The 27,502-nt window shown below is 42.7% G+C and overlaps 1 protein-coding gene across 1 annotated transcript in view; it reads left to right on the top strand.

Annotated features, from left to right (window-relative positions):
• Positions 1-27,502, top strand: part of LOC111959629 (MYC binding protein 2) — a 236,902-nt gene that overhangs the window by 16,579 nt on the left and 192,821 nt on the right. The window contains 5 exon segments of the mRNA XM_023981339.2: positions 12,032-12,244; positions 18,169-18,322; positions 22,124-22,189; positions 22,192-22,239; positions 22,242-22,318. Coding sequence (XP_023837107.1) covers positions 12,032-12,244; positions 18,169-18,322; positions 22,124-22,189; positions 22,192-22,239; positions 22,242-22,318 — 558 coding nt within the window.

Below are 27,502 nucleotides of genomic sequence, written 5' to 3'. Positions count from 1 at the left end.
CTTCTTGCAACTATAGGGGGTGCTGTTCCGCATTAGCATATTTGTGTCTCAAATTAAACTGCCTCGGTGCAAATTCTTGATCGTACAATATGCATATTATTGTTTTTATTGGATAGAAACACCTCTAGTTTCTATAGAAGTTGGATTTTGTCTCTGAGTGGTACAGAACAATTTCTACAGCACTTTTCATGACAGGGTTCAGATTTCAGAAATTTTTACCTCTGATCTGGGGCTGTTTATAAGGCCACAGTGAATGCTATGAAGGAACCGACACTGCCTACGTCTTCCTCTGGGTGTCTGCATAGGAACTGAGAAGTGGTCTGTGGTCACCACCTGCAGAACCACTCCTTTATTGGGGGTGTCTTGCTAATTGCCTATAATTTCCACCTGTTGTCTATTCCATTTGCACAACAGCATGTGAAATTTATTGTCAGTCAGTGTTGCTTCCTAAGTGGACAGTTTGATTTCACAGAAGTGTGATTGACTTGGAGTTACATTGTGTTGTTTAAGTGTTCCCTTTTATTTTTTTGAGCAGTGTAGTTTGACTCACACAGTACAAACATCTTCTGAGCATGACTCCTAATCTTTGGAAAGTTTTTTTCATCGAGAGATGCATAGAACCTCGTCAGTGACATTTGTTTTAAATAGTTATCCAATCACTGCATTAGACTGAAGATCGATAAGCTCAAGTTGCAGGTCAGTGGGAGTGTTAGAGGAAACCAACAGCATGTCATTTTCCAACACTTTGAAATCCTCAAAATGACGAGAAGTTCCCGTTCAAAGCACGCAGCCAATTGGTAATCTCAATTGGTAATCTCAAAGGGAACAGACTAGTAGGGTAGGAAGGTGGGTGAGATTGTTGGCTTCTACTTGGTGGGTCAGGAGGGGTCATTTTCCCTTGAAGGCTTTGACAAGGCTGTATGTCTGATGTGCAAAAGTCCCTGAATTCTATTCATTCATGAGAGCCATGATGTTCACAGTGAGGGGAATAATCCGCCAACCGTTCTTTCTTGCAGTTGAGGGAAATACACATTTTCCTTTCATTTGCAAAAACTCTGCAATCTCCAACTTCAGGTCCCACACCCTTTTAAGCACCTTCCTCAAACTCAGCCATCTCACGTTTGTGTGGTAGGGGAGATCTGCATGACCCGACTCTCTTCCAATGTGGTTTAAAGATTTTGCTCTTGTGAAGTTTGCCACTWTTTAGTGACTGTCCACAACATGGCTCATTTTCAGAATACATTTACAGAGCACCTCCTGATGAATAATGCAATGCAGGAAAATCATTTTCTGATCTGGGTTCAGCTCAGCTACTTGATCTTGTATCCTTTTCAAAAGGTCAATGTTTTTTTCCTGTCAAGTTTGGGCACCCATCAGTGGTCACACTGGATAACTTTTCAAAACTCAGTSTCAGCTTTGCCACACACTTATTAACCTCCTCCAAATAAATATTTCCCTGTGGCTGTGCTCTTKATTGACTGCACTGTAGCAAGCTCCTCTGTAATTTCAAAGTCTGGGGTTATGCCTCGTAAGAATATCAACAACTGAGCCGTGTCACATGCATCACTGCTCTCATCCAGGGCCAAGGAGAAATAGATAAAATCCTTTACCTTGTTTTTCAACTGTTCCATATTCTCTGCACGCTGTGTCACTGTTTGTCTTGACAGGGAAACATTATCAAACAGCTCTTTCTTGACGGCAAAGTATTGCTGCAGAGTCAATTAAACATTTATTTAATGAATTTGTCCTCAGCGAATGGCTTGCTATGTTTTTAATTTATTATTATTATTTTTTTACACTTTTACACTATTTTCTCTTCAATTTCGTGGGATCCTATATGGTAGTTAGTCTTGTCTCATCTCTGCATCTTGTTCCTCCGAAACACAACCCAACCAAGCCGAACTGCTGCTTGACACAATGCCCAATTAACCCGCACCATTGTGTTGGAGGAAACACCGTGTACCTGGCGACCGTGTCAGCGTGCACTGTGCCCGGCCTGCAACAGGAGTCGCTAGTGCGCGATGGGACAAGGACATCCCTCCCTAACCCGGACGACGCTGGGCCAATTGTGCGCCACCCATGGGTCTCCTGGTTGCGGCCGGCTGCAACAGAGCCTGGACTTGAACCCAGAATCTCTAATGGCACAGCGATGCAGTGCCTTAGACCACTGCGCCACTCAGGAGGCCTGGCTTGCTCTGTTTATCAGTTTTGTGGGACAGTACATGGCTAGCTCTCGCAATTCTGTCATGTGCTGAATGCAGTTTTGTGAAAAGTCCTTGCTGCTTTTGCAACAGAGAAAGCAACTCTTTCGATTCACTTGCCCTCTGCTCAGAAGACATTCCTATATTTCTCTGCATGCTTCGTGTGGAAGTTTCAGGACAAGTTGTAGTCTTTCAAGACAGCAATGCTCTCTTTGCACACTAAGCACACAGCTTTCCCTGACGCCTCAAATCAATATTTCGATGTCCACTCTTGCTGGAACACCCTACATCCATTGTCTACTTTTCTTTGAAAAACAAATTTTTGCGCAATTTCTAGCTAGCTACTATTTGTAATTGTGACGTGTGTCAGTCAGTCTGTCCTTGTAGTTATTTATACGTGCCTTCAAAATAAATGTCATACAAGCGGTGGGGGTTAAATCATTACACAAAGACGAGTATTCAGTGTGCTTGTAATTTCCACTTGTCAGAAGTAGATGTCCACTTGGTATGATGCTGGCTTGACCACAGGTAACCTGGAAAGCCCATCAGAGTTGCAGTGCAGGTGTATATACATGGAGCACAACGGCATTCTGCAATTGACGGAATTCCAGTATGTCAGCGGACGATCTGTAAGAAGGGTGAACTTCCAGGTGAAACTCACTCAAACGATGCTTCTGCTTCTGTCTGTGTTACTTTCTGCTCAGTGTCCTTGATTCGAAAGTGATCAACTTCTCCACCAGAAGGCACTATATGGGACACGACTGCTCCCAACTCGCGAATTTCGTCCGCGTTGGGTTTTATTTGGCCCCTCAAGTTTTCTGAGCAAAATGTATTTATATTTTTGCACAATGAAGACTGTGGAAACATCAGCTCCAATTTTGATTTTAGTTTTGGAAATCTGTTCCCAAGTGTTCCCATGCATAATACAGAGACGTGATGGTATACAAATGTAAGCTCAGCCCAGTCAAAGCACTTCTCGGTGCTGGCACCCCAATGGTGAACCAGCTTCCCCCTGAAGCGAGGACAGCAGAGTACCTGCCCATCTTCCGAAACCCTTGAAGAGGTAGGGTTTCAGATGTTATCTTAAATAATCCCAAAGCAGCACTTACTATGATGACTGAGATATGTTTGTCCCACCTAGCTATCTTAAGATGAATGCACTTTAAGTCGCTCTGGATAAGAGTCTGCTAAATGACTAAAATGCCAATGTAAGTAAGGTTTGAAATTATTATGTTTTAGTCAAAATAATATTTCTGTTTGGGTTTCTTGCGGTCAATTTGCACTCTGGAAATGATTTGGAATTATGTTCCGGCCCCCCGAACATCTGCTCAAAAATAAATATGCTTGATGATCCCTGCCATATTTGTATCTTTGTAAATCTTTTCGTATTTGATTTAGAAACATCTGTATACAGTGTGTGCAAATGAAGTAAGGCAATAAATAGGACAATAGTGGCAAAGTAATTACAATTTAGCAATTTACACTGGAGTGATATGTGCAGATGAGGATGTACAAGTAGAAATACTGGTGTGCAAAAGAGCAGAAAAACAAATATGGGATGAGGTAGGTAGTTGGTTGGATGGGCTATTTACAGATGGGCTGTGTACAGCTGCAGCGATCGGTAAGCTGCTCTGACAGCTGACGCTTAAAGTTAGAGAGGGAGATATGTCTCTAACTTCAGTGATTTTTGCAATTCGTTCCAGTCATTGGCAGCAGAGAACTGGAAGGAAATGTAGCCGAAGAGGTGTTGGCTTTGGGGATGACCAGTGAAATATACCTGCTGGAGCATGTGCTACGGGTGGGTGTTGTTATCGTGACCAGTGAGCTGAGATAAGGCAGAGCTTTACCTAGCAAAGACTTATAGATGACCTGGAGCCAGTGGGTTTGGCAACAAATATGTAGCGAGGACCAGCCAACGAGAGCATACAGGTCGCAGTGGTGGGTAGTATATGGGGCTTTGGTGACAAAATGGATGGCACTGTGATAGCAAATTGGATGCAGTCTGAGTAGAGTGTTGGAGGCTATTTTGTAAATGACATCGCCGAAGACAAGGTTCGGTAGGATAGTCAGTTTTATGATGATAAGTTTGGCAGCATGAGTGAAGGAGGCTTTGTTGCGAAATAGGAAGCCAATTCTAGATTTAACTTTGGATTGGAGATGCTTAATGTGAGTATGGAAGGAGAGTTTACAGTCTAGCCAGACACCTAGGTATTTGTAGTTGTCCACATATTCTAAGACAGAACCGTCCAGAGTAGTGATGCTAGTCGGGCGGGCGGGTGTGTAGCAGCGATCGGTTGAAGAGCATGCATTTGGTTTTTCTAGCATTTAAGAGCAGTGGGAGGCCACGGAGGAGTGTTGTATGGTGTTGAAGCTCGTTTGGAGGTTTGTTAACACAGTGTCCAAATAAGGGCCAGATGTATACAGCATGGTGTCATCTGCGTAGAGGTGGATCAAAGAAAGTTCTCAGAAAACCAGTCGTATTCTCAGTACCTCAGATAGCCAGGTGGGGCCCAGACAGGAGGAGTATGAACGTAGGCGGTTTCTGCCTTCTGATAGTGTCTGAAGGACACAACACTCAAAGCAGATGTTAACACACAGAAGAGACCTTAGTTTATCATAACACAATTTATTAACCCTTTAAAAGGTACGAGGCCTTGGTTTAACCTCTTCACCACCGTAAGGACTAGTCACAATAGAGGAATTTGCGGTTTGCCTTCAAAATAAAATGTCCTCTTTTGAAAGTGATGCAGAAGGTTACAATTGGTGACATCATGCCATATATAGACTAGATAATGTGAAGCAATGAAATGGGGTAGCAGTCTACTCGGTGACACCCACAGAACACAACTGTGAAGAGTTTACGCAAATATTAGCGTTGTAGCTCTTATCGCGGGACTGTGACTGTGTGAAATCCCCTCCCCAGTCAGACTAGTGTGTGTATTGACATTCATATTGCACTGGACAGATTTACCTAAAGATTGGGGATAAATGAAATGGGGTAACAGTCTACTCAATACCTAAGAGATTTTTTAGCAGAGTCCGCCTCAGAGTTATCAGACTCCAAAATATCCCTGCAGTATTGTTTTTCCTCGGTGTTCAACATAGGTTGACAATAAATGTGGCTCAATTCAGTTTCAGAGACCCGAAAAAAGTGCTACGATGCTAATGTTCTCTGTGTGTCACTGAGTAGACTAATACGCCATGTCATTGATCCACAATCCATAGGTAAGGCTGTGCAGTGAAATAAGTATGCCCCCAATGCAATTCTAAAGTATAATACATCCAGTGTGATGTCAACAGATTAGTCAAATTAACCAATTMATGTATTTTGTTGATTTTATATAACATTCCAACCTCATTTAGCATGATCTATTCAATTAAGGCACAATTATATTTGTATTAATTTGCATCACTGTCAATGACATACTTTTATTTTSAAGGCTAACCGCAAAGTCCACTATTGTGGCTTATACTTATTGTGGCTAGCTTCACATAGATGGGTCCGACCATTAATCAAATAAGAACTGTCTTATAAATTAGGGTTATTTTAGATGACACATAGCTATATAGTTAGCCAGCTAACGATAGCTAAAGAAACGGATTATGTCGTTTTGCTATGTTTCGGGGAAGAACATTGTTTGCATGACATCGTCAAAGTTTGTTTTACCTGTTATTTAACTAATAGTTAATAACAAATTCTTATTTTCAATGACGGCCTAGGAACAGTGGGTTAACTGCCTTGTTCAAGGGCAGAACAACAGATTTTTTTTACCTTGTCAGCTCGGGGATTTGATCTTGCAAATTTTCCGTTAGCCTAGTGGTTACAACGTTGGACTTGTATCTGCCGCCCAGAGCTAGCTAGCTTTTTATGACCTGCACTGTAGGTGCGCGAGACAACCAGCTTCATAGCATACATTTGGTGGTGCGGTGGTGCGCACTAATAGCGTTTCAATTGGTGACGTCACTCGCTCTGAGACCTGAAGTAGTTGTTCCCCTTGCTCTGCAAGGGCCGCGKYTTTTGTGGAGCGATRGGTAACGATGCTTCGAGGGTGACTGTTGTCTATGTGTGCAGAGGGTCCTTGGTTCGAGCCCAKGTTGAGGAGAGGGACGGAAGCTAAACTGTTACATTCACTAACATTCTTCAAGGATATGGGCAACATTTTTTATTGAACCTTTTATTTTGAAAGGGAGTCAATGCTGAGACCAAGCTATCTTCCAGATGAGCCATGTTTAGTAAAAAATGAAGACATGGATTATTGACAATGTATCGTCCCATGTCTTGTCAGCAAGCCATCCACCATCCATCATCCACCATCTCAGATGGTTCTGAAATTGTTTCTGTAGTTAGAAACGGATAAGATTAGCATTCCTGCAACGTTATTTTGTTGAAATGTAACATGGTCGCGACGAAATTAAGCTAATTGATTGCGATTTTTCATTTGTAGGATTCGTGACCTCTGAAGCAGAAAAGTTTGGTGTCTGCATGCATCAGGATGCAATGCTTCGGTGTTTTTATACTTTAAAAATAAAAAGCTTGCTGCTATACGTTTTTTATATTTCTGAGAAACCTATACATTTTATACTTTTAAAACCTTTGTTTTAAGCATTTGTTTTTGGGACCACGGCGWTGATGCCGCTTTTAACACTGTGTTTGGATGGATTTTTGCTGTCTCCTGGAGCTAGCATTAGCAGGCTAGCTTCGACTATCTTGGTTACCTGGCTGTAACAGGCAAAGCTTGTCTCACGTTGCGGTTGCCTCTTGTAGCCGGGACAGCAGTTTCTGACCTGAGAATAAGCATGTCACTGTTCTGTTTTGGAGTCGGATCCGGAGATGGACAGCAAAGTCATTAAATGTAAGACCTTTGACATGTTCATTGTAGTCGAAGAGGAACTGATGTGTACGTATATACTTCTGATAAATGCTAACAGCTCCATGCCTCAAAGGAGCCGGATCATTGAGCTACTCGAGGAGAATAGGGTGCTAAGAGAACGTCTCGCTCTGGTTAAGGAGACTTCAAGACTGCGTGCTGTTTTTGATGCAACAATTCTAAATGACCGAGGGGGAAATCCAGGATGCTCTGTCAGTGATTGTCAACCAGGGGTACTAGGAACCCTGGGTGTACTTGGCCTATTCGTAGGGGGTACTTAAACTCGTGAGACCATAGGCTTACTGGTAAAATGCACATGAGGGGGGTACTTCAGTTTCATTTATTTWTTAAACCTTTATTTAATTAGGCGGGAGTTGGTGGTACAGTAATCGAAAAAGGTTCTGAACCACTGGTGAGACTGGGCTCATCTGCAGTAGCTACTGAGGATACTACCTTGGACAACTTTTCCGTACTAACACATCCCACTGCACCGGAAGCAAAGTGGAATCGATTAAGTGGAAGGATTATTCCAACGCAGCTTCCCTCGCGTCCAGACCTGGCTCTCAACGATTTTCAGGTCTGAGCCCCATGACTTCACCTGGGCCATGTGAGGATTCACTTAATCCCTTACTGCAGCTGTCTGCCCCACTAATTGCAGAACTGTTGACCTAGAGTACCAGTCAAAAGTTTGGACCCACCTAGTCATTCCAGGCTTTTTCTTTATTTTTACTATTTTCCCCCTGTGTAGAATAATAGTGAAGACCTCAAAACTATGAAATGACACATGGAATCATGTAGTATTCAAAAAAAGTGTTAAACAAATCCAAATATATTTGAGATTCTTCAAATTAGCCACCCTTTGCCTTGATGACCGCTTTGCACACTCTTGGCATGTTCTCAACCAACTTCACCTGGAATGCTTTTCCAACAGTCTTGAAGGAGTTCCCAAATATGCTGAGCACATGATGGCTGCTTTTCCTTCACAGTTCAACTCATCCCTTCGCAGTTCAACTCATCCCAAAGCATCTCAATTGGGTTGATGTCGGGTGATTGTGGAGGCCAGGTCATCTGATGCAGCACTCCATCACTCTCCTTCTTGTTCAAATAGCCCTTACACAGCCTGGAGGCGTTGGGTCATTGTCCTGTTGAAAAACAAATGATAGTCCCACTAAGTGCAAACCAGATGAGTTGGTGTATCGCTGCCTAATACTGTGGTAGCCATGCTGGTTAACTGCCTTGAATTCTAAATATATCACAGACATTGTCACTAGCTGTAGCACCATCACACCACCACCTCCATGCTTCACGGTGGGAACCACACATGCAGAGATAATCCATTTACCTACTCTGCGTCTCACAAAGACACAGCGGTTGGAACCAAAAATCTCAAATTTGGACTCATCAGACCGACGGACAGATTTCCACTGGTCTAATGTCCATTGTTTGTGTTCTTGGCCCAAGCAAGTCTCTTCTTATTGATGTCCTTTCATTGCTGCCATGCTATGTTGTTGTCTTAGGTCTCTCTTTATGTAGTGTTGTGGTGTCTATCTTGTCGTGATGTGTGTGTTGTCCTGTTTTTTWWATAAAATTTAATCCCAGCCCACATACCCGCAGGAGGCCTTTTGCCTTCTGGTAGGCCRTCATTGTAAATAAGAATTTGTTCTTAACTGACTTGCCTAGTTAAATATAAAGTAGTGGTTTCTTTGCAGGCCTGATTCACGCTGTCTCCTCTGAACAGTTCATGTTGAGATGTCTTACTTAAACTCTGTCAAGCATTTATTTGGGCTGCAATTTCCGAGGCTGGTAAACTCTAATGAATTTATCCTCTCCAGCAAGGTAACTCTGGGTCTTCCTTTCTTTTGGCGGTGCTCATGAGCGCCAGTTTCATCAGAGCGCTTGATGTTTTTTGCGACTGCACTTGAAGTCACTTTCAAAGTTCTAGAAATGTTCCGAATTGACTAACCTTCATGTCTTATAGTAATGATGGACTGTCGTTTCTTTTTGCTTATTTGAGCTGTTCTTGCCATAATATGGGCTTGGTCTTTTACCAAATGGGGCTATCTTCTGTATACCATACGTACCTTTTAACAACACAGCTGATTGGCTCAAACGGATTAAGAAGGAAATAAATTCCACTATTTAACAAGGTACACCTGTTATTTGAAATGCATTCCAGGTGACTACCTCATGAAGCTGGTTGAGAGAATGCCAAGAGTGTGCAAAGCTGTCATCAATGTAAAGGGTGGCTACTTTGAAGAATCTCATATTATTGGGGGTACGACATGATTCCATATGTGTTATTTCATAGTTTTGATGTCTTCAAGATTATTCTACAATGTAGAAAATAGTACAAATAAAGATAAAGCCTGGAATGACTTGGTGTGTCCAAACATGACTGGTTCTGTATATCTTTAATGTTACAATTGTTTCTGGTGTTATCCCTAAGATCTGGAGAGCGGCACATGTCTCCCCCTACATAAAGGACGAGATCCTTCTGACTTGGATAACTACCGTCCAATCTCCAAATTATCTTGCCCTTCCAAAGTTTTAGAATCCCTGGCCAACTGTCAGCTAAGAACTTTTTTAACTTCTCACACACAACTTCTCTTAATGTGCACCAATCCGGTTTTAGAACGGCTATGCTTGTTTTGGATGTTAAATTGATTAGTTCATAATAATCAAACTGTTGACGATCATACACTCATTCAAAGGTTTGAGAATTATCTGTCAGAACAGTGTGATTTCTGAGGGTGTTTAGTCTAGATTGCTCAATATTATGGGTCGGTATTGGAACCTGTTCTCTTGACTATTTTTTATAAATAATATCTTAACTTTTAATGTTCATTTGTATGCAGACAATACTGTGATGTATGCATTGCCCCAATTGTAGACCAGGTATTGTTAGAGCTGCAATCTGACTTTGTTGCCTTACAAAATGCCCTGGTTGGTTTAAAACCTGTACTTAATGTAGGCAAGACAAAATACATGTTCTCCAATTCTCGCTTGTTTTTCAGATGGATCGGGTTCCCTTCTATAAATATCTGGGCTTTTGGATTGACAAGGATTTAGCGTTTAAAAAGACATACTGATGAGCTAGTTAAAAAGCTAAGATTTTAAAGTGGCCTTTTTGTAAAATAGAGCATTGGGTAACGTCCCGCCAAGCACTGTTCATGATACAAACCGTTCACACCCCTCTTGTTGGTGGAGAGAGTTTTTCAGGTTTAAAGCTTATTTACATTTTCATTTTACATTTAAGTCATTTAGCAGACGCTCTTATCCAGAGCGACTTACAAATTGGTGCATTCACCTTATGATATCCTGCAATTCTACACATTTTGTCATGGGGTGCAAAGTAAATGTTGCAATTTTAAAGCAAATGTTCCTGCAATTCTCTATACATTTTGCTATGTCTAATGTATGTCCATGTGATATTTGAGTGACCAACAAATTACAACAATATATATGGGCTAAAAAACCTAAATAAAAAAACCTTAGCTGACCTGGGCTAGTTGATATATGCAATGACTGACATGACAAGCGGAACTGATGATGCACTACCCAATTTTGAAATTGCACCTCGTGCATTCTGTTATTACAACTTTCAAGTTCCTTTAGAACATTTTGTGGACCCACGTGCCCCACCCTAGGGGGGGGGGGACCCCACAGTTTGGGAACCACTACTGTAGAGCACTTCACTATTCCCTTTTTGGGGAAGTACAGAATCTTCCGACCTACCTAACTTTGTTGTTGAGGTATAAAGACATGAGTTGCCAAACTCGTTCACAGGGTTGGTTAACTCTTGAGGTTCCTCGGGTCTCCACCCAATCCGGCAATCCGCCTTTGTTTTAATGCACCTCACTGCTGGATACATTTTCGGAACTCATTACAATTAGATGTTCTGTTGCCACTCGTGCAGTTTAGGGTGTTCATTGAGGACCTAGTGGCTGAGGACTAACGGTTTTTCATACATTTGTGTTTTGTATGACGTTGTATTGATTGTTGTATTGTTGTGATCAGGGCACCCTTGGGAATGAGACCGTGGTCTCAATGGGTTTTCCCTGAATAAATAATCTAATAATAGTTATATAGATGCACAGTGTACGAAACATTAAAACCTTTCTCATATTGAGTTGCCCTCAGAACAACCTCAATTAATTGGGGATGAACTATAGTACAGTCAAGTGTATATAGTTTATTAGAGTACAGTACATTGCACTGTACTCTAATTTTTTGTACTGTACATGGGATGGTGTCAGTAACAGCCAGGAGTGGTGACATTAACTGGAGATAGAGGGGTTGTCCAGACTGTTTTAACACACCTGCTTTGACAACAATGCGACAGAATGAGAGCGAAATCTGTTATGAGCTGAACATAACAGTATGCCAGTGCAAGGGAGTACGGTAACAGGTGACTCAACTGTAGTTTGACTACTATGAATTCCCATTGTAGCCAATTCAGTTGCAGTCATTATGTTACTGATTTGGTAACGTTGTTTTTTATTCACTTAAATCATAAACCATGTTGTCATCGTTAAAAACAGGAATTGTTAAGTCAAACTCCAGTTGTTAGTTCTGTGAACTTTCGTTTTTCTCCCTCGTGAGGGAGAGACATGAGAAAATATCTTAAAAGATGTGAGTTTTTGGTAACAATTATAAAGACCGTAGGCAATATTTCTTAAACTTAGAGAAGGCAAATAAGTTCTGCAAAACGAAATATATTAGTTGGCAGGGGTCTTTCCTTCAACATTGTTGTGTTGATGTTTTTCTAGTACCTTTTATACGACCTTTTCTGCTAGATGTTTTCTAAGACACCTTTTCCTTCTATTTGACCATTTTTTGGGGGGGGGGATAGAAAATGGTTGAAATGTATTGATGCCTTCATTTCTAAAAAATAGACTCTTAGCTTTTATTTGACTCCACATTTGAGTCATGGCTGTATTTTTCACTCTCTCTTTTCCACAGACGGAGAACCTTGATGGGGTCTTCTGCATGCCAGAAATCAAGCTGCATAGCAACCCATCGGCGTTCAACGTGTACTGCAACGTGCGCCACTGCGTGCTGGAATGGCAGCAGCGGGAGGCGTCCCTGGCTCTGGCCTCTAGGAGCTCTGTGCAGAGCGGGGACTCGGACAGCGAGGAGGAGGAGTTCCGTGAGCCCGCCATCAAGCTTCCCAAGGTAACCAATTCCATCTGTTATGTTACTTCAGAAGCAGAGTGACGGGAACAGGGTTTGTGGAAAGGTAGAAATAGAATATGACAGACATGTTGCTTTACTTGTTTTTTGATACCAGGTTTGCTGTTCACTTGCGCTATATAAGATGGGAGTTCCATGCACTCACGGCTCTGTATAATAATGTTTGTTTTATTGAATTTGCTCTGGACTTGGGTACTGGGAAAAGACCCCTGGAGGCATGTCTGGTGGGGTAAGTGTGTGTGCCAGTGCTGTGTGTAAGTTGACTATGCAAACTATTTTGAATATCTACCACATTAATGTGTCATATAAAATCAAGAGGTGACGCAATCAGTCTTTCCTCCACTCTTATCCAAGAGAGACTGGCATTAATATTAGCCCAATGAAGAGCAAGACTTGCCACTCTGTTCTGGGCCAGCTGCAGCTTAACTAGTTATTTCTTTGCAACAATTGACCATATTACTAGACAATTCAGATTTTCCCCCCTAATTGTTCTTTTAACCAATCAGATCTTCTCTGAAAAAGATCTGATATGACTGGTTAAAATACCAATTAGTGTAAAAAAATCTAAGAATTGGGCTGCAGCCCATGTGCCAACAGGGAATGGTCTAGTCTTCTTTTGCAGACTGCAATCAGCCTGTCATCGATGGCTAGTTGATGGCTGCTGTTGCCAGGTAAATATTCAAGTGTACTGGGCTATCTAGCTTAGGTCTTCTTACACCTGTTATCCCAATATATTGGATCCTACTGTTGATCCATAAAGCTTCTCAAGGCCAGAAAGAATGGAACAAATTGGAAAAATCTAAATCCATCACAATTGTCCTAAAATATAAAATGCATCTTGAGTTTACATAAATATTCAGTTAGCAAAATATTAGTTGGAAGGTGGACTCCTAAGCAATGTTCTCAAATGTTTTGGCCGCACTGAGCAAATTTCACGTATGCTGAGCGCAAACTTGAACGTTGTGAGAATTCTGTGCAACTTCTGGTGCACGTTTGTAGATACTGGGGCGGCAGGTAGCCTAGTGGTTAGAGCGTTGGACTAGTAACCGAAAGGTTGCAAGATCGAATCGCCAAGCAGACAAAATACAAATCTCTTTCTGCCCATGAACAAGGCAGTTAACCCACAGTTCCTAGGCCGTCATTGAAAATAATAATTGGTTCTTCACTGACTTGCCTAGTTAAATAAAGGTAAAATAAAAAAGAGGCTGTGCCCACTTTAATTTACCGTTTTAAGTGGCCAAGTAGGCTACTGTGGCTATTTGTAGGTCTACCAGAATGGCCTACCATTAAAAAAAAATATGGAGAAAATGCCAATGTAGCTGCCAATGTGTGGTGTTCAATGTGGGCCTATATTCCGAGGCTTTTGAAAAAACATGCAGGGCTTGACATTAACCTGTTTATCCACTTCTACTGACAGAACATTTTGTTTGATGCAAACCACTTTACAAAATACAGTTAATTATTTTTCCCATACCATTACTACAGAGAATCAGACAAATTATGCTACCCTCTGCCTATTGGCTACTTAGTTTATTCAAGCCTGTCTCAGAATACAGCACTGCCCATTTTAAGATGTAAAAAAAAAGCTCTTTTACCTGACTCACTTTTCAAAGATGGCTAGAAATGAACAGGTTTGGGGTTCTTGTAGGAAGCAATCACTCCCACATTACTGACTACATGCAGCTCTCGCTTTGATCTCAAAACAAGGGCATAATAATCGCGGCCACTCATGCTGAAAACAGTCTCGTTCAAAGTGAACGGCACAAATATATGGCAGTGGTCTGTTTGCATATAGGCCTACTTACAGCTCCGATTGGTTATGGCGCACCGGTCTGTGTAGAGTACGGGCCTGAGTCGTGCCTGCAGTAGAATCTTACTCTGATGCCCTCTGCCTAAACCAAATATTTTGTGTAGTTTTTTTTGCATGCTAAGCCTTGCATAGTTTTGGTTTTGTTATGTCGCATTGAAGTTGGCTAAAATTGCAGTGATTTGATCACAATTCCCACAGTAAAGGGAATTGTTGATAGTTAACACTAACGGGGAAAATGTGGAAGGATGATTTATTTATTTGCCTGGCAGTCCCTGGGAGCTGCTTGAGTGCTCCCTGCATGCTGGCAGCTTAGAGGGAGCATTGCTCCTAAGTTAGTTGCACATCATATGTGACCGACCAGCTCGATTTGGTCTCATGTAGCAACATTTGAAATGTTTTTTTACTCTTGGCTAAAGGTATAGACTCAGAGCTAGAAAATGATGTATCATACACTACAGTTGAGGAACAATGGGAAATTAATTCTGCTTTGAAAGTTGATAAACTTGTAACCTCCACTTTTGAGAAAATGGCCCTTGAATGTTTTGGTACACCTACTGGAGAGCTCTTTGTCTACACCCATTCAGCATTGTTCACATCCTCTTAAGCTTTAGCCCCACGCATCTCTTTAACGATTCACATGTGAGGCCATGCACTAAACAACCAAAGATTTCTAAACTAAAGGCTGGTTTATACTACGTCTATCGACAGTTGTCGCAGTAACATCATGAACATTCTTTAATCGTCCAACCTCAAACTTGTCATTGTCGTTATTGTCGTAAAACAAAAACTACAGGCTGGATGACGACAGCAGCCTGGTAGTCCAAAATAGCTTAACTAGTGTATTTTAACACCAATAAACCCACCCTTTTAAAATTAAATGTTATATATGTCAATCTAGCAAACTAAAAGCAACTTTAAAAACAATGTTTTGTTTCTAGCTTGTTAGCTAGCTAGCTAATGTTAGCTGACGAGCCAGTTCAAATAATGACTATCATATAGATGACGTCTACACTTTAGCTAATGTGTCTTCATTATTACAGGAAAATAAACTCAACATTATTTAATGGCGAGCCAATTACAGAAAAGGGCTTACGGTTGTGAGTGTGTCGAAATAAAAGCAGGGCATTCTATCAGAGAATTTTAGCACTTGGACACAGTAAATTCGCTCAGAATAACTGATGAATTTGCGAACGCTCAATACCTGTTGAATATGGCCGGTGTCAGTAACCGTGGGCAAAAAAAGTGTAATGAAGTTGTTGCCAGCAGCACAGTTGGTCACCAACGCTCTGGATAACATGAACATAGCCTAACCAGCTCTGCTAGGGAGAGTAAAATGGTCAGTGAGGTGTTCTCTCATTTGTGTCTGGGAGTAGCTAGCAAGGTAGCCAAAGTTAACTTGGGTGCTTGACTGCCGGTGTGAGGTCAGAATGCGTAGAATAACCCTACTCCTCGGCCAAAGCGTCCAGTGTGCGTTTTCAACGCTCCGAGAGTGAAGCGCTCTGAATTTACAAATGCTCTGAGCCCACCCTGAGCGTGAGCACACTCTGGCACTCCAGAATGAATTTAAGAACACACCCGTTATATCCTAATTTGACTTTGGTGCAGGTCAYGTTCTTCACATTACCGTCGCTGGTAAACACATATCAAATAAAATCAGTTTATTTGTCACATACACAGGATGCAGGTGTAGTGAAATGGTTACTTGCATAGTGGAGTCGTTTGTGTAGATGGCTGGCTGGCTAGCTAGCTAGCTAAACAATGAACCATACTCCCAACTCATAATGTTACTACCCTGCATGAATCTGCAGGTAACTAACCAACCAGGTTCAATGTTAGCTAGCTAACATTAGGCTATACCTAGCAATCCAAATTGCTCTGAGATAAGACTAGTACTACTACACAGATCATACAGGTAACGTTAGGTAGAGAGCCAGCCAGCTAATGTTAGCTTGCTAGCTAACAGTACGCTTCAACTTGAAATGAAAATGACTTACTGACAAAATTAGAAATGTAAAATATATGAAAATGTAGCTAGATAGACTCTTACCCGTATACATGGATGGACGTTTCTCCCTCTGTCACGAATGCCATGGTTTCCCTCAGTTTGAAGATGTAATCCGGAGACAGGTGTTTTATACAACAGCCTTCTGTCTGTTCTCTTTTCGACTCCCTCTGCATATTTGCAATCAAACTCAAGAATTCTCTCCATCTCCTGAGCTATCATACTCTTCCAGAATGTGGAGAGCAACACTTTAGGATTTCTGCTACGTGATATCTTTCAAAAAAGCCGCGTTAGAAAGGAATACCTACACATACTGAGCAGCTCATGTTATAGACGCCTGCTACATGGCAGACAAATCCAAACTCCTCTCTTGGCATGTCCAGCCCATCCATTATCTCAGCCAATAATGGCTAGCGGGAAGGTTCCTGTCTTTTTTCTGTGGCTGAACCAACTCGGCTCGTAATTTAAGTTGTATTCGTATTTAAAGATGGCATACAAGTTTGTTGTTAAGGCACATGAAAGTTCACATGTTCCAGAAGACATTTCTGCCAAAACACGAATTGATTGAAAAAAAACACCTTTATGTTCAAATGCCTCCTATGAAGTAGTGACGTGCGACATACGCCTAAAATCAAATCAAATTGTATTTGTCACATGCGCCAAATACAACAGGTGTAGGCCTTTGCAGCTAAAAAAAATACCTAAAACAAAAAAGTAAGATAAGAATAACAGATAATTAAAGAGCAGGGGGTACCGGTACAGAGTCAATGTGCGGAGGCACCGGTGTTGAGGTAATTGAGGTAATATGTACAAGTAGGTAGAGTTATTAAAGTGACACTACATAGATAATAACAGAGTAGCAGCAGCATTCCAGAGGCGGGAGGGGGGCAATGCAAATAGTCTGGGTAGCCATTTGATTAGCTGTTCAGTCTTATGGCTTGGGGGGTAGAAGTTTTTTAGGAGCCTCTTGGACCTAGACTTGGTGCTCCGGTACCGCTTGCCATGCGGTAGCAGAGAGAACAGTCTATGACTAGGGTGGCTGGAGTCTTTTACAATTTTTAGGGCTTTCCTCTGACACCGCCTGGTATAGAGGTCCTGGATGGCAGGGAGCTTGGCCCCGGTGAGGTACTGGGCCGTACGCTCTACCCTCTGTAGTGCCTTGCGGTCAGAGGCCGAGCAGTTGCCATACCAGGCAGTGATGCAACCAGTCAGGATGCTCTCGATGGTGCAGCTGTAGAACCTTTTGAGGATCTGAGGACCCATGCCAAATCTTTTCAGTCTCCTGAGCGGGAAGATGTTTTGTCGTGCCCTCTTAACGACTGTCTTGGTGTGCTTGCACCAAAGTAGTTTGTTGGTGATGTGGACACCAAGGAACTTGAAGCTCTCAACCTGCTCCCCTACAGCCCTGTCGATGAGAATGGGGGTCGTGCTCTGTCCTTCTTTTCCTGTAGTCCACAATCGCCTTTGTCTTGATCACGTTGAGGGAGAGGTTGTTGTCCTTGCACCACACGGTCAGGTCTCTGACCTCCACCCAAAAGGCTGTCTCATCGTTGTCTGTGATCAGATCACTGTTGTCATCAGCAAACTTAATGATGGTGTTGCATTTGTGCCTGGCCGTGCAGTCATGAGTGAATAGGGAGTACAGGAGGGGACTGAGCACACACCCCTGAGTGGCCCCCGTGTTGAGGATCAGCGTGGCGGATGTGTTACCTACCCTTACCACCTGGGGGCGGCCCATCCGGAAGTCTAGAATCCAGTCGCAGAGGGAGGTGTTTAGTCCCAGGTTCCTTAGCTTAGTGATGAGCTTTGAGGGCACTATGGTGTTAAACGCTGAGCTGTAGTCAATGAATAGCATTCTCACATAGGTGTTCCTTTTGTCCAGGTGGGAAAGGGCAGTGTGGAGTGCAATAGAGATTGCATCATCTGTGGATCTGTTGGGGCGGTATACAAATTGGAGTGGGTTTTGAGGATGCTATTGATGTGAGCCATGACCAGCCTTTCACAGCACTGCATGGCTACCGATGTGAGTGCTACGGGGCTGTAATTAGTTAGGCAGATTAGCAGTTATCTGATAATTGTTTGTTTTCTCTTTAGATCATTGGCATTGGTCTGTGTGGGGTGTTTGAGCTGATCAAGGAGACACTGTTCTCCCACCCCTCACTGTGCCTGCGCAGCCTACAGGCCCTGCTGGACATGCTGCAGGGACAACAGCCAGAGGGCTTCCAGGCCGAACCTCCTGATGTACTGGGTGAGTACTAGCGCACACATGCATGGGAAGACTCATGCACATGCTTTTATTTAAAAACATTTCAAGTCAGTTAAGAACAAATTCTTATTTGCAATGACGGCCTACCCTAGGCAAACCCGGGACGAGGCTGGGCCAATTGTGCGCCGCACTATGGTACTCCCAATCACAGCCGGTTGTGATACAGCCTGGATTCGAACCAGGGTGTCTGTAGTGATGCCTCTAGCATTGAGGTGCAGTGCCTTAGACCGCTGCGCCACTCGGGAGCCCAATGCTAGGGTTAGGTGGTAAACTGTATTTTACTTTATTCCGGTATTGACGCACGTACCAGTTTGGATTTTCTACTTTACATTCTATAACGGTATTTCAATGTTTGCTTTGTTGAATGTAATACCTGAGAGATGGAACAAGTATCGCAATCGTCTGTTAACGCCAGTACGAGACTTCTAACAGCTGAGAACGGCTAATGAGCCTCAAGAGCGCACCCTTTTCTTTGTTCAAACAGGAGTGTGTTCATAACAGTTCAACTATTCTACCTTGTTATCTAGCTAATAGAGCCAAGTTGCCAAGACTTGAAATATGAAGACTAAATGGCAACTCACTAGCATGTGAGCTTGTGCTTGAGAGAGAGTTTGAGATCTTTGTTAATTTTCTATTTTCAGTTGTTGAAAGAGTTTGGTCATTATTAGTAGATGTGTATTATGCATGGTTCTGGTTACAGTAGAGTTTGGTCATTATTAGTGGATGTGTATTATGCATGGTTCTGGTTAGCAGTATAGAGTTTGGTCTTATTAGTGGATGTTGTATTAGCATGGTTCTGGTTATGTAGAGTTTGGTCATTATTAGGGATGTGTATTAGGCATGGTTCTGGTTACAGTAGAGTTTGGTCATTATTAGTGATGTGTATTAGCATGGTTCTGGTTACAAGAGTTTGGTCATTATTAGTGATTGTGATTATGGCATGGTTCTGGTAACTAGATTTGGTATTATTAGTAGATGTGTATTAGCATGTTCTGGTTACAGTAGAGTTTGGTCATTATTAGTGGAATGTGTATTATGCATGTTCTGGTTACAGTAGAGTTTGGTCATTATTAGTGGATGTGTATTAGGCATGGTTCTGGTTAGCAGTAGAGTTTGGTCATTATTAGTGGATGTGTATTATGGCATCGTTCTGGTTACAGTGATTTGGTCTTATTAGTAGATGTGTATTTGCATGGTTGGTTAAGTAGTTTGTCATTATTAGTGGATGGTGTATATTGCTGGTCTTTGGTCAGTTAGAGTTTGGTCATTATAGTGGATGTGTATTAGGCATGGTTCTGGTTACAGTAGAGTTTGTCATTTGTTGGATGTGATATGCAGGTTTGGTTACAGTAAGTTTGGTCATTATTAGTAGATGTGTATTATGCATGGTTCTGGTTACAGTAGAGTTTGGTCATTATTAGTGGAGTGTATTATGCATGGTTCTGGTTACAGTAGAGTTTGGTCATTATTAGTGATGTGTATTATGCATGGTTCTGGTTAAGTAGAGTTTGGTATATATTAGTGGAGTGTATTATGGATGTTCTGGTACAGTAGAGTTTGGTCATTATTAGTGATGTGTTTAGCATGGTTCGGTACTAGGAGTTTGGTCATTATTGTGGTGTGTATTATGCATGGTTCTGGTTACAGTAGAGTTTGGTCATTATTAGTGGATTGTGTTATTATGCATGGTTCTGGTTACAGTAGAGTTGGTCATTATTAGTGGATGTGTATTAGGCATGTTCTGGTTAAGTAGAGTTTGGTCATTATTAGTGATGTGTATGTTGGCATGGTTCTGTTACGTAGAAGTTTGGTCATTATTAGTGGATGTGTTTAGCATGGTTCTGGTTAGTAGAGTTTGGTCATTATTAGTGGATGTGTATTAGGCATGGTTCTGGTTACAGTAGAGTTTGGTCATTATTAGTGGATGTGATTATGCATGGTTCTGGTACAGTAGAGTTTGGTCAATTATTAGTGGATGTGTATTAGGCATGGTTCTGGTTAAGTAGAGTTTGGTCATTATTAGTGGATGTGTATTATGCATGGTTTTGGTTACAGTAGAGTTTGGTCATTATTAGTGACGATGTGTTATGCATGGTTCTGTGTAAAGTAGAGTTGTCATTATTGGTGACGTGTATATGCAATGGTTTGTTGTAGAGTTGGTCATTATTAGTGGATGTGTATTAGCATGTTCTGGTTACGTAGAGTTTGGTATTATTAGTGGATGTGTATAGATGGTTCTGGTACTAGAGTTTTGGTCATTATTGTATGTTGTATTATGCATGGTTCTGGTTACACTAGAGTTTGGGTCATTATTAGTAGATGTGTATTATGCATGGTTCTGGTTACAGTAGATTTTGGTCATTATTAGTGGATGTGTATTATGCATGGTTCTGGTTACAAGTAGAGTTTGGTCATTATTAGTGGATTGTGTATTATGCATGGTTCTGGGTACAGTAGAGTTTGGTCATTTAGTGATGTGTATTAGGCATGGTTCTGTGTTACAGTAGAGTTTGGTCATTATTAGTGGATGTGTATTATGCATGTTCTGGTTACAGTAGAGTTGGTCATTATTAGTAGATGTGTATTATGCATGTTCTCTGGTCTGAAAAGTAGAGTTTGTGCATTTATTAGTGGACGTGTATTATGCATGGTTCTGGTTACAGTAGAGTTTGGTCATTATTAGTAGATGTGTATATGCATGGTTCTGGTACAGTAGAGTTTGTCATTATTAGTGGACGTGTATTATGCATGGTTCTGGGTACAGTAGAGTTGGTCATTATTAGTAGATGTGTATTATGCCATGGTTCTGTGTTACAGTAGAGTTTGGTCATTATTAGTGGACGTGTATTATGCATGGTTCTGGGTAAGTAGATTTGGTCATTATTAGTAGGATGTGTATTAGGCATGGTTCTGTTAGTAGTTTGGTCATTATTAGTTGGATGTGTTATTATGCATGGTTCTGGTTACAGTAGAGTTTGGTCATTATTATGGATGTGTATTATGCATGGTTCTGGTTACAGTAGAGTTTGTCATTATTAGGATGTGTATTATGCATGGTTCTGGTTACAGTAGAGTTTGGTCATTATAGTGGATGTGTATTAGCAATGGTTCTGGTTACAGTAGAGTTTGGTCATTATTAGTGGATGTGTATTATGCATGGTTCTGGTTACAGTAGAGTTTGGTCATTATTAGTGGATGTGTATTAGGCATGGTTCTGGTTACAGTAGAGTTTGGTCATTATTAGTGATGTGTATTAGCATGGTTCTGGTTAAGTAGAGTTTGGTCATTATTAGTGGATGTGTATTATGCATGTTCTGGTTACAGTAGAGTTTGGTCATTATTAGTGGATGTTATTATGCATGGTTCTGGTTACATTTGTAACAAAAGTGGCATTTCATAGAATGACTGGAAAGCCAGATCAGTGATTGCTGCAAAAAGGCAGGTTTATTTTATGAAATACTTGTATTTATTAGTGGGCCTTAGGGTTGTAGAAGCTTATATTATAGAACACATGGTATGTTTTTCAATCCTCGTGAGGACTAAAATTAATTTCTATCAAAATCCTATTTTCCATAAACATAATCCGTACCCCAACCCCTAAACCTAACTCCTTATGCTAATTGTAACCCTATCCCATAAGCTTAAAAAATAGCTTTTGTCCTCATGGGACATGGGAAATACCATGTTTTACTACTAAATAGACACCACTCGCACGCACTTGTGCAGACACAGGTATGCAGACGCACACACAGCCTTTTCTAACCCTCCGTCTCCTCACTACAGAGTCTCTGTTCCACCTGCTGCTGGAGACAACGGTGCGCAGCACAGGGATGAATGACCCCATGGGGCAGGCCTCACCCGCCTCTCCTGCGCCTGCCTCTTCAGCCTGGTGGTGTCCTGGGAGACACAGGCAAGACCCTGCAGGCCGTCTCCGCCATCCTCACTTACAACGGCAGTCACACCTGCCAAACTATCCAGGTGAGACAACGTGGAACAACACTAAACATTTACATTTACATTTAAGTATTTAGCAGACGCTCTATCCAGAGCGACTTACAAATTGGTGCATTCACCTTATGATATCCAGTGGAACAACCACTTTAAATAGTGCATCTAACTCATATTAAGGGGAGGGGGGGATAGGAGGATATATTTATCTATCTAGGTATTCCTTAAAGAGGTGGGGTTTCAGGTGTCTCCGGAAGGTGGTGATTGACTCCGTGACTCTGGCGTCGTGAGGAGTTTGTTCCACCATTGGGGTGCCAGAGAGGAACAGTTTTGAGCTGGGATGCGGGAACTGTCTTTCCTCAGAGGTAGGGAGGCGAGCAGGCCAGAAGGTGGATGAACGCAGTGCCTTGTTTGGGTGTAGGGCCTGATCAGAGCCTGAAGGTACGGAGGTGCCGTTCCTCACAGCTCCGTAGGCAAGCAACCATGGTCTTGTAGGCGGATGCGAGCTTCAACTGGAAGCCAGTGGAGAGAGCGGAGGAGCGGGGTGACGTGAGGAACTTGGGAAGGTTGAACACCAGAGCGGGCTGCGCGCATTTGGATGAGTTGTAGGGGTTTAATGGCAACAGGCAGGGAGCCCAGCCAACAGCGAAGTTGCATGTAATCCAGACGGGAGATGACAAGTGCCTGGATTAGGACCTGCGCCGTTCCTGTGTGAGGCAGGGTCGTACTCTGCGAATTGTTGTAGAGCATGACCTACAGGAACGGGTCACCGCTTGATGTGAGTTGAGACGACAGGGTGTTGTCGCAGGATCACGCCAAGCGTTAGACGGCTCTGGAGCGAGGACAACATTGGAGTTGTCAACCGTGATGGCGAGATCGATGGAACGGGCAGTCCTTCCCGGGAGGAGAGCAGACTCCGTCTTGCCGAGGTTCAGCTTGAGGTGTGATCCGTCATCCACACTGATATGTCTGCCAGACATGCAGAGATGCGATTCGCACCTGGTTATCAGAGGGGGGAAAGGAGAGATATCATGTGTGGCTGTCTGCATAGCAATAGATAGGAGAGGCATGTGAGAGATATGACAGAGCCAAGTGATTGGTGATATAGCGAGAATAGGAGGGCCTAGAACAGAGCCTGGGGGACACCAGTGGTGAGAGCACGTGGTGCGGAGACGAATTCTCGCCACGCACCTGGTAGGAGCGCCACTGTCAGGTAGGCGAGATTTCCAAGCGTGGCCGCGCGGAGATGCGCCAACTCGGAAGAGGGTGGGAGTAGAGGATCTCTGATGGTTCACAGTATCAAAGGCAGCCAATAGGTCTAGAAGGATGAGAGGCAGAGGAGAGAGAGTTAGCTTTAGCAGTGCGGAGCGCCTCCGTGACACAGGAGAAGGCAGTCTCAGTTGAATGACTAGTCTTGAAACCTGACTGATTTGGATCAAGAAGGTCATTCTGAGAGAGATAGCAGGAGAGCTGGCACACGGACGGCACGTTCAAGAGTTTTGGAGAGAAAAAAAGAAGGGATACTGGTCTGTAGTTGTTGACATCGGAGGGATCGGTGTAGGTTTTTTCAGAAGGGTGCAACTCTCGCTCTCTTGAAGACGGAAGGGAACGTAGCCAGCGGTAAGGATGAGTTGAATGAGCCGAGGTGAGGTAAGGGAGAAGGTCTCCGGAAATGGGTATGGAGAAGAGAGGAGGGGATACGGGTCAAGCGGGCAGGTTTGTTGGGCGCGCCGGCGCGTCCACAGAGACGTGAGATTTCATCTGGAGAGAGAGAGGGGAGAAAGAGGTCAAAGCACAGGGTAGGGCAGTGTGAGCAGAAACCAGCGTGTCGTTTGACTTAGCAACGAGGATCGGATGTCGTCGACCTTCTTTTCAAAAATGGTTGACGAAGTCATCCGCAGAGAGGGAGGAGGGGGCGGGAGGTAGGGAGGCAGGATTCAGGAGGGAGGAGAAGGTGGCAAAGAAGCTTCCTAGGGTTAGAGGCAGATGCTTGGAATTTAGAGTGGTAGAAAGGCTTTAGCAGCACGAGACAGAAGAGGAGAAAGTAGAGAGGAGGGAGTGAAAGGATGCCCGGTGCAGGGAGGCCGAGTTTTCCTCCATTTCCGCTCGGCTTCCCGGAGCCCTGTTCTGTGAGTCGCAGTGAGTCCGTCGATAGCCACGGAGGGCAGGGGGGAGGGACCGAGCCGGCTGGAGGATAGGGACATAGAGAGTCAAAGGATGCGAGAAAGGGAGGAGAGGAGGGTTGAGGAGGCAGAATCAGGAGATAGGTTGGAGAAGGTTTGAGCAGAGGGAAGAGATGATAATTGAAGAGAGAGAGTAGCGGGGGAGAGAGAGCGAAGGTTTGGGACGGGCGGATACCATCCCGAGTAGGGGCAGTGTGGGAAGTGTTAGATGAGAGCGTGAGGGAAAGGACAACACACTTCCTATACAACCCCACTCAGGTTAGACTTGGTTAGACACAGGTTAGACCTGCCCCATACATCTCCATGCATTTTAAGTTAACACAACACACATCCTATACGTACAACCCAACTCACACAGGTTAGACATAGACTATACCTCCCCATAGCACCCCATATAGGTGAGACAACACACGCATCCTAGAARTACGACCCCGCCTCCTCATCCAGATAGATTAGGCGACCTACACTACCGATCAAAAGTTGTAGAACACCTACTCCTTCAGGTGTTTTTCTTTTCTTTTTACTATTTTCTACATTTTAGAATAATAGTGAAGGCATCAAAACTATGAAATGACACATATGGAATCATTTAGTAACYAAAAAAGTGTTAAGCATATCAAAATGTAGTTTATATTTGAGATTTTTCAAATAACCACCATTTGCCTTGATGACAGCTTTGCACACTCTTGGCATTCTCTCAACCAGCTTAGCCTGGAATGCTTTCCCAACAGTCTTGAAGGAGTTCTCACATATGCTGAGCACTTGTTGGCTGCTTTTCCTTCACTCTGCGGTCCAAATCATCCCAAACATCTCAATTTGGTTGAGGTCGGGGGATTGTGGAGGCCAGGTCATCTGATGCAGCACTCCATCACTCTACTTCTTGATCAAATAGCCCTTACACAGCCTGGAGGTGTGTTGTGTCATAGTCCTGTTGAAAACAAAYGATAGTCCCACTAAGCCCAAACCACTGACACGGTCGCCAGGTGTACTGTGTTTCCTCCAACACATTGGTGTGCCTGGCTTACAGGTTAAGTGGGCATTGTGTCAAGAAGCAGTATGGCTTGGCTGGGTTGTGTTTCTGAGGACGCACTGCTCTTGACCTTCGCCTCTCACGAGTCCGTACTGGAGTTTCAGAGTTGGGACGAGTGTAACTACCAATTAAATACAACGAAAAAGGTGTTAAATTAAACATTTTATTTTATATATATATATATATATATCCAAAACTAAAGCATTGTATTTGGGACCATTCATTCACTAAACCCTAAACCTCAACGACATCTTGTAATGAATAATGTGGAAATTTAGCAAGTTGAGGTCAATGTCATGGTCAAWACATATTGATACAACAGTAGCTAMGATGGGGAGAAGTCTRTCCATAATAAAGCACTGCTCTGCCTTATTAACAACACTATCARCAAGGCAGGTCCTACAGGCCCTAGTTTTGTTGCACCTAGACTACTGTTCAGTAGTGTAGTCAGGTGCCACAAAAAGGGACTTGGGAAATAGCTATTGGCTCCGAACAGGGCAGCATGGCTGGCCCTTAAAAATACACAGAGAGCCCTGAGGCCTACATAGGCTACTGTAAAATRCATTTTTGTTTTTATTGGAATAGAAACACCATAATATTAACGAACATTAATACCRAAAGTTTTAGTCTCTAGTACAGCCAATATTTAAAACAGTCRACTGCATTTGTGAATTCAATCGCTGTGGCCGAGATGTTGCGGTTTATTCATTGTTTAATTAAATGCTCCCTTTATTTCGTTTTTTAACTAAAATGCTTGACTGTATTTAAAGACATGGATGATTTGTATGCTGTGTGATGACATGCACAGATGAATCATTGAATGATATACTTACTGTATATTGTAGTAGTTCTTTATGCCAATAAGTAAGTTAATCCAATTTGTAAGTCGCTCTGGATAAGAGCGTCTGCTAAATGACTTAAATGTAAATGTAAAACAGCTACAGTAAACAGGACTCTTATGCCTACAGCTCCGTGTCACTTCAATAACTTCTCAAAGATGTCCTCTGGTGTTCAAACTAGCATTAATGGCAACAATTGCTGACTGTAAAATATGACGCCAACCATGCTAACATGCCATACAATTACGCCGCAAGTTGTGCTGCAGTATGACACAACCTTTAAAGGAAAAACCACTGTACATTTAAAGAGATCAAGGGTTAAAAGGAATATGGAATGTTTTTCCTAAACAAATTAAGGATTTTGGTTACAGAACTTTTCAGTCAGCTTCGTACCACCCTGCATCCACCTGCTGGCTTGCCTCTGAAGCTAAGCTTTGTTGGTCCTGGTCAGTCCCTGGATGGGAGATCAGATGCTGCGGGAAGTGGTGTTGTAGGGCCAGTAGGAGGCACCCTTTCCTCTGGTCAATTTAAAAAAATTAAAATATCCCAATGCCCCAGGGCAGTGATTGGGGACATTGCCTTGTGTAGGGTGCCGTCTTTCCGATGGGACGTTAAACGGGTGTCCGGACTCTCTGTGGTCACTAAAGATCCCATGGCACTTATCGTAAGAGTAGAGGTGTTAACCCCGGTGTCCTGGCTAAATTACAAAATATGTCCCTCATACCATCACGGTCACCTAATCATCCTCAGCTTAAAATTGGATCGTTCATCCACCCTCCTCTCCCATGTAACTATTCCCCAGGTCGTTGCTGTAAATGAGAATGTGTCCACAGTCAACTTACCTGGTAAAATAAGGGGTGGAAAATAAGTTAAATCGCTGTAATTATGTTGTAGCTTCAGCAACACGGACAGAGGAATAAACACTTTGATCTGTGGTGGTTGCCGCAGCAGGGAGGAGAGAGCGACAACGGGTGCTAGTCAGTCACTCGCTGTCTTTATTTATTTTTACACAGCGYACAAAGTCTGAGTCTGGCCCAGCACAATCAAATTAATTTCTGGTTGGAGTCCCTCTAGTCATTTGTGTGTCTTAAATATTTAATCAAACCGTGTGCTTAAAGCATCAGACGAGCTCAGTGATTATAAACTCAGCAAAAAAAAGTAA

This window comes from Salvelinus sp. IW2-2015, linkage group LG36 (genome assembly GCF_002910315.2).
Source record: "Salvelinus sp. IW2-2015 linkage group LG36, ASM291031v2, whole genome shotgun sequence".
Classification (NCBI taxonomy): Eukaryota; Metazoa; Chordata; class Actinopteri; order Salmoniformes; family Salmonidae; genus Salvelinus; species Salvelinus sp. IW2-2015.
This window is presented reverse-complemented; position numbering and strand designations above follow the sequence as displayed.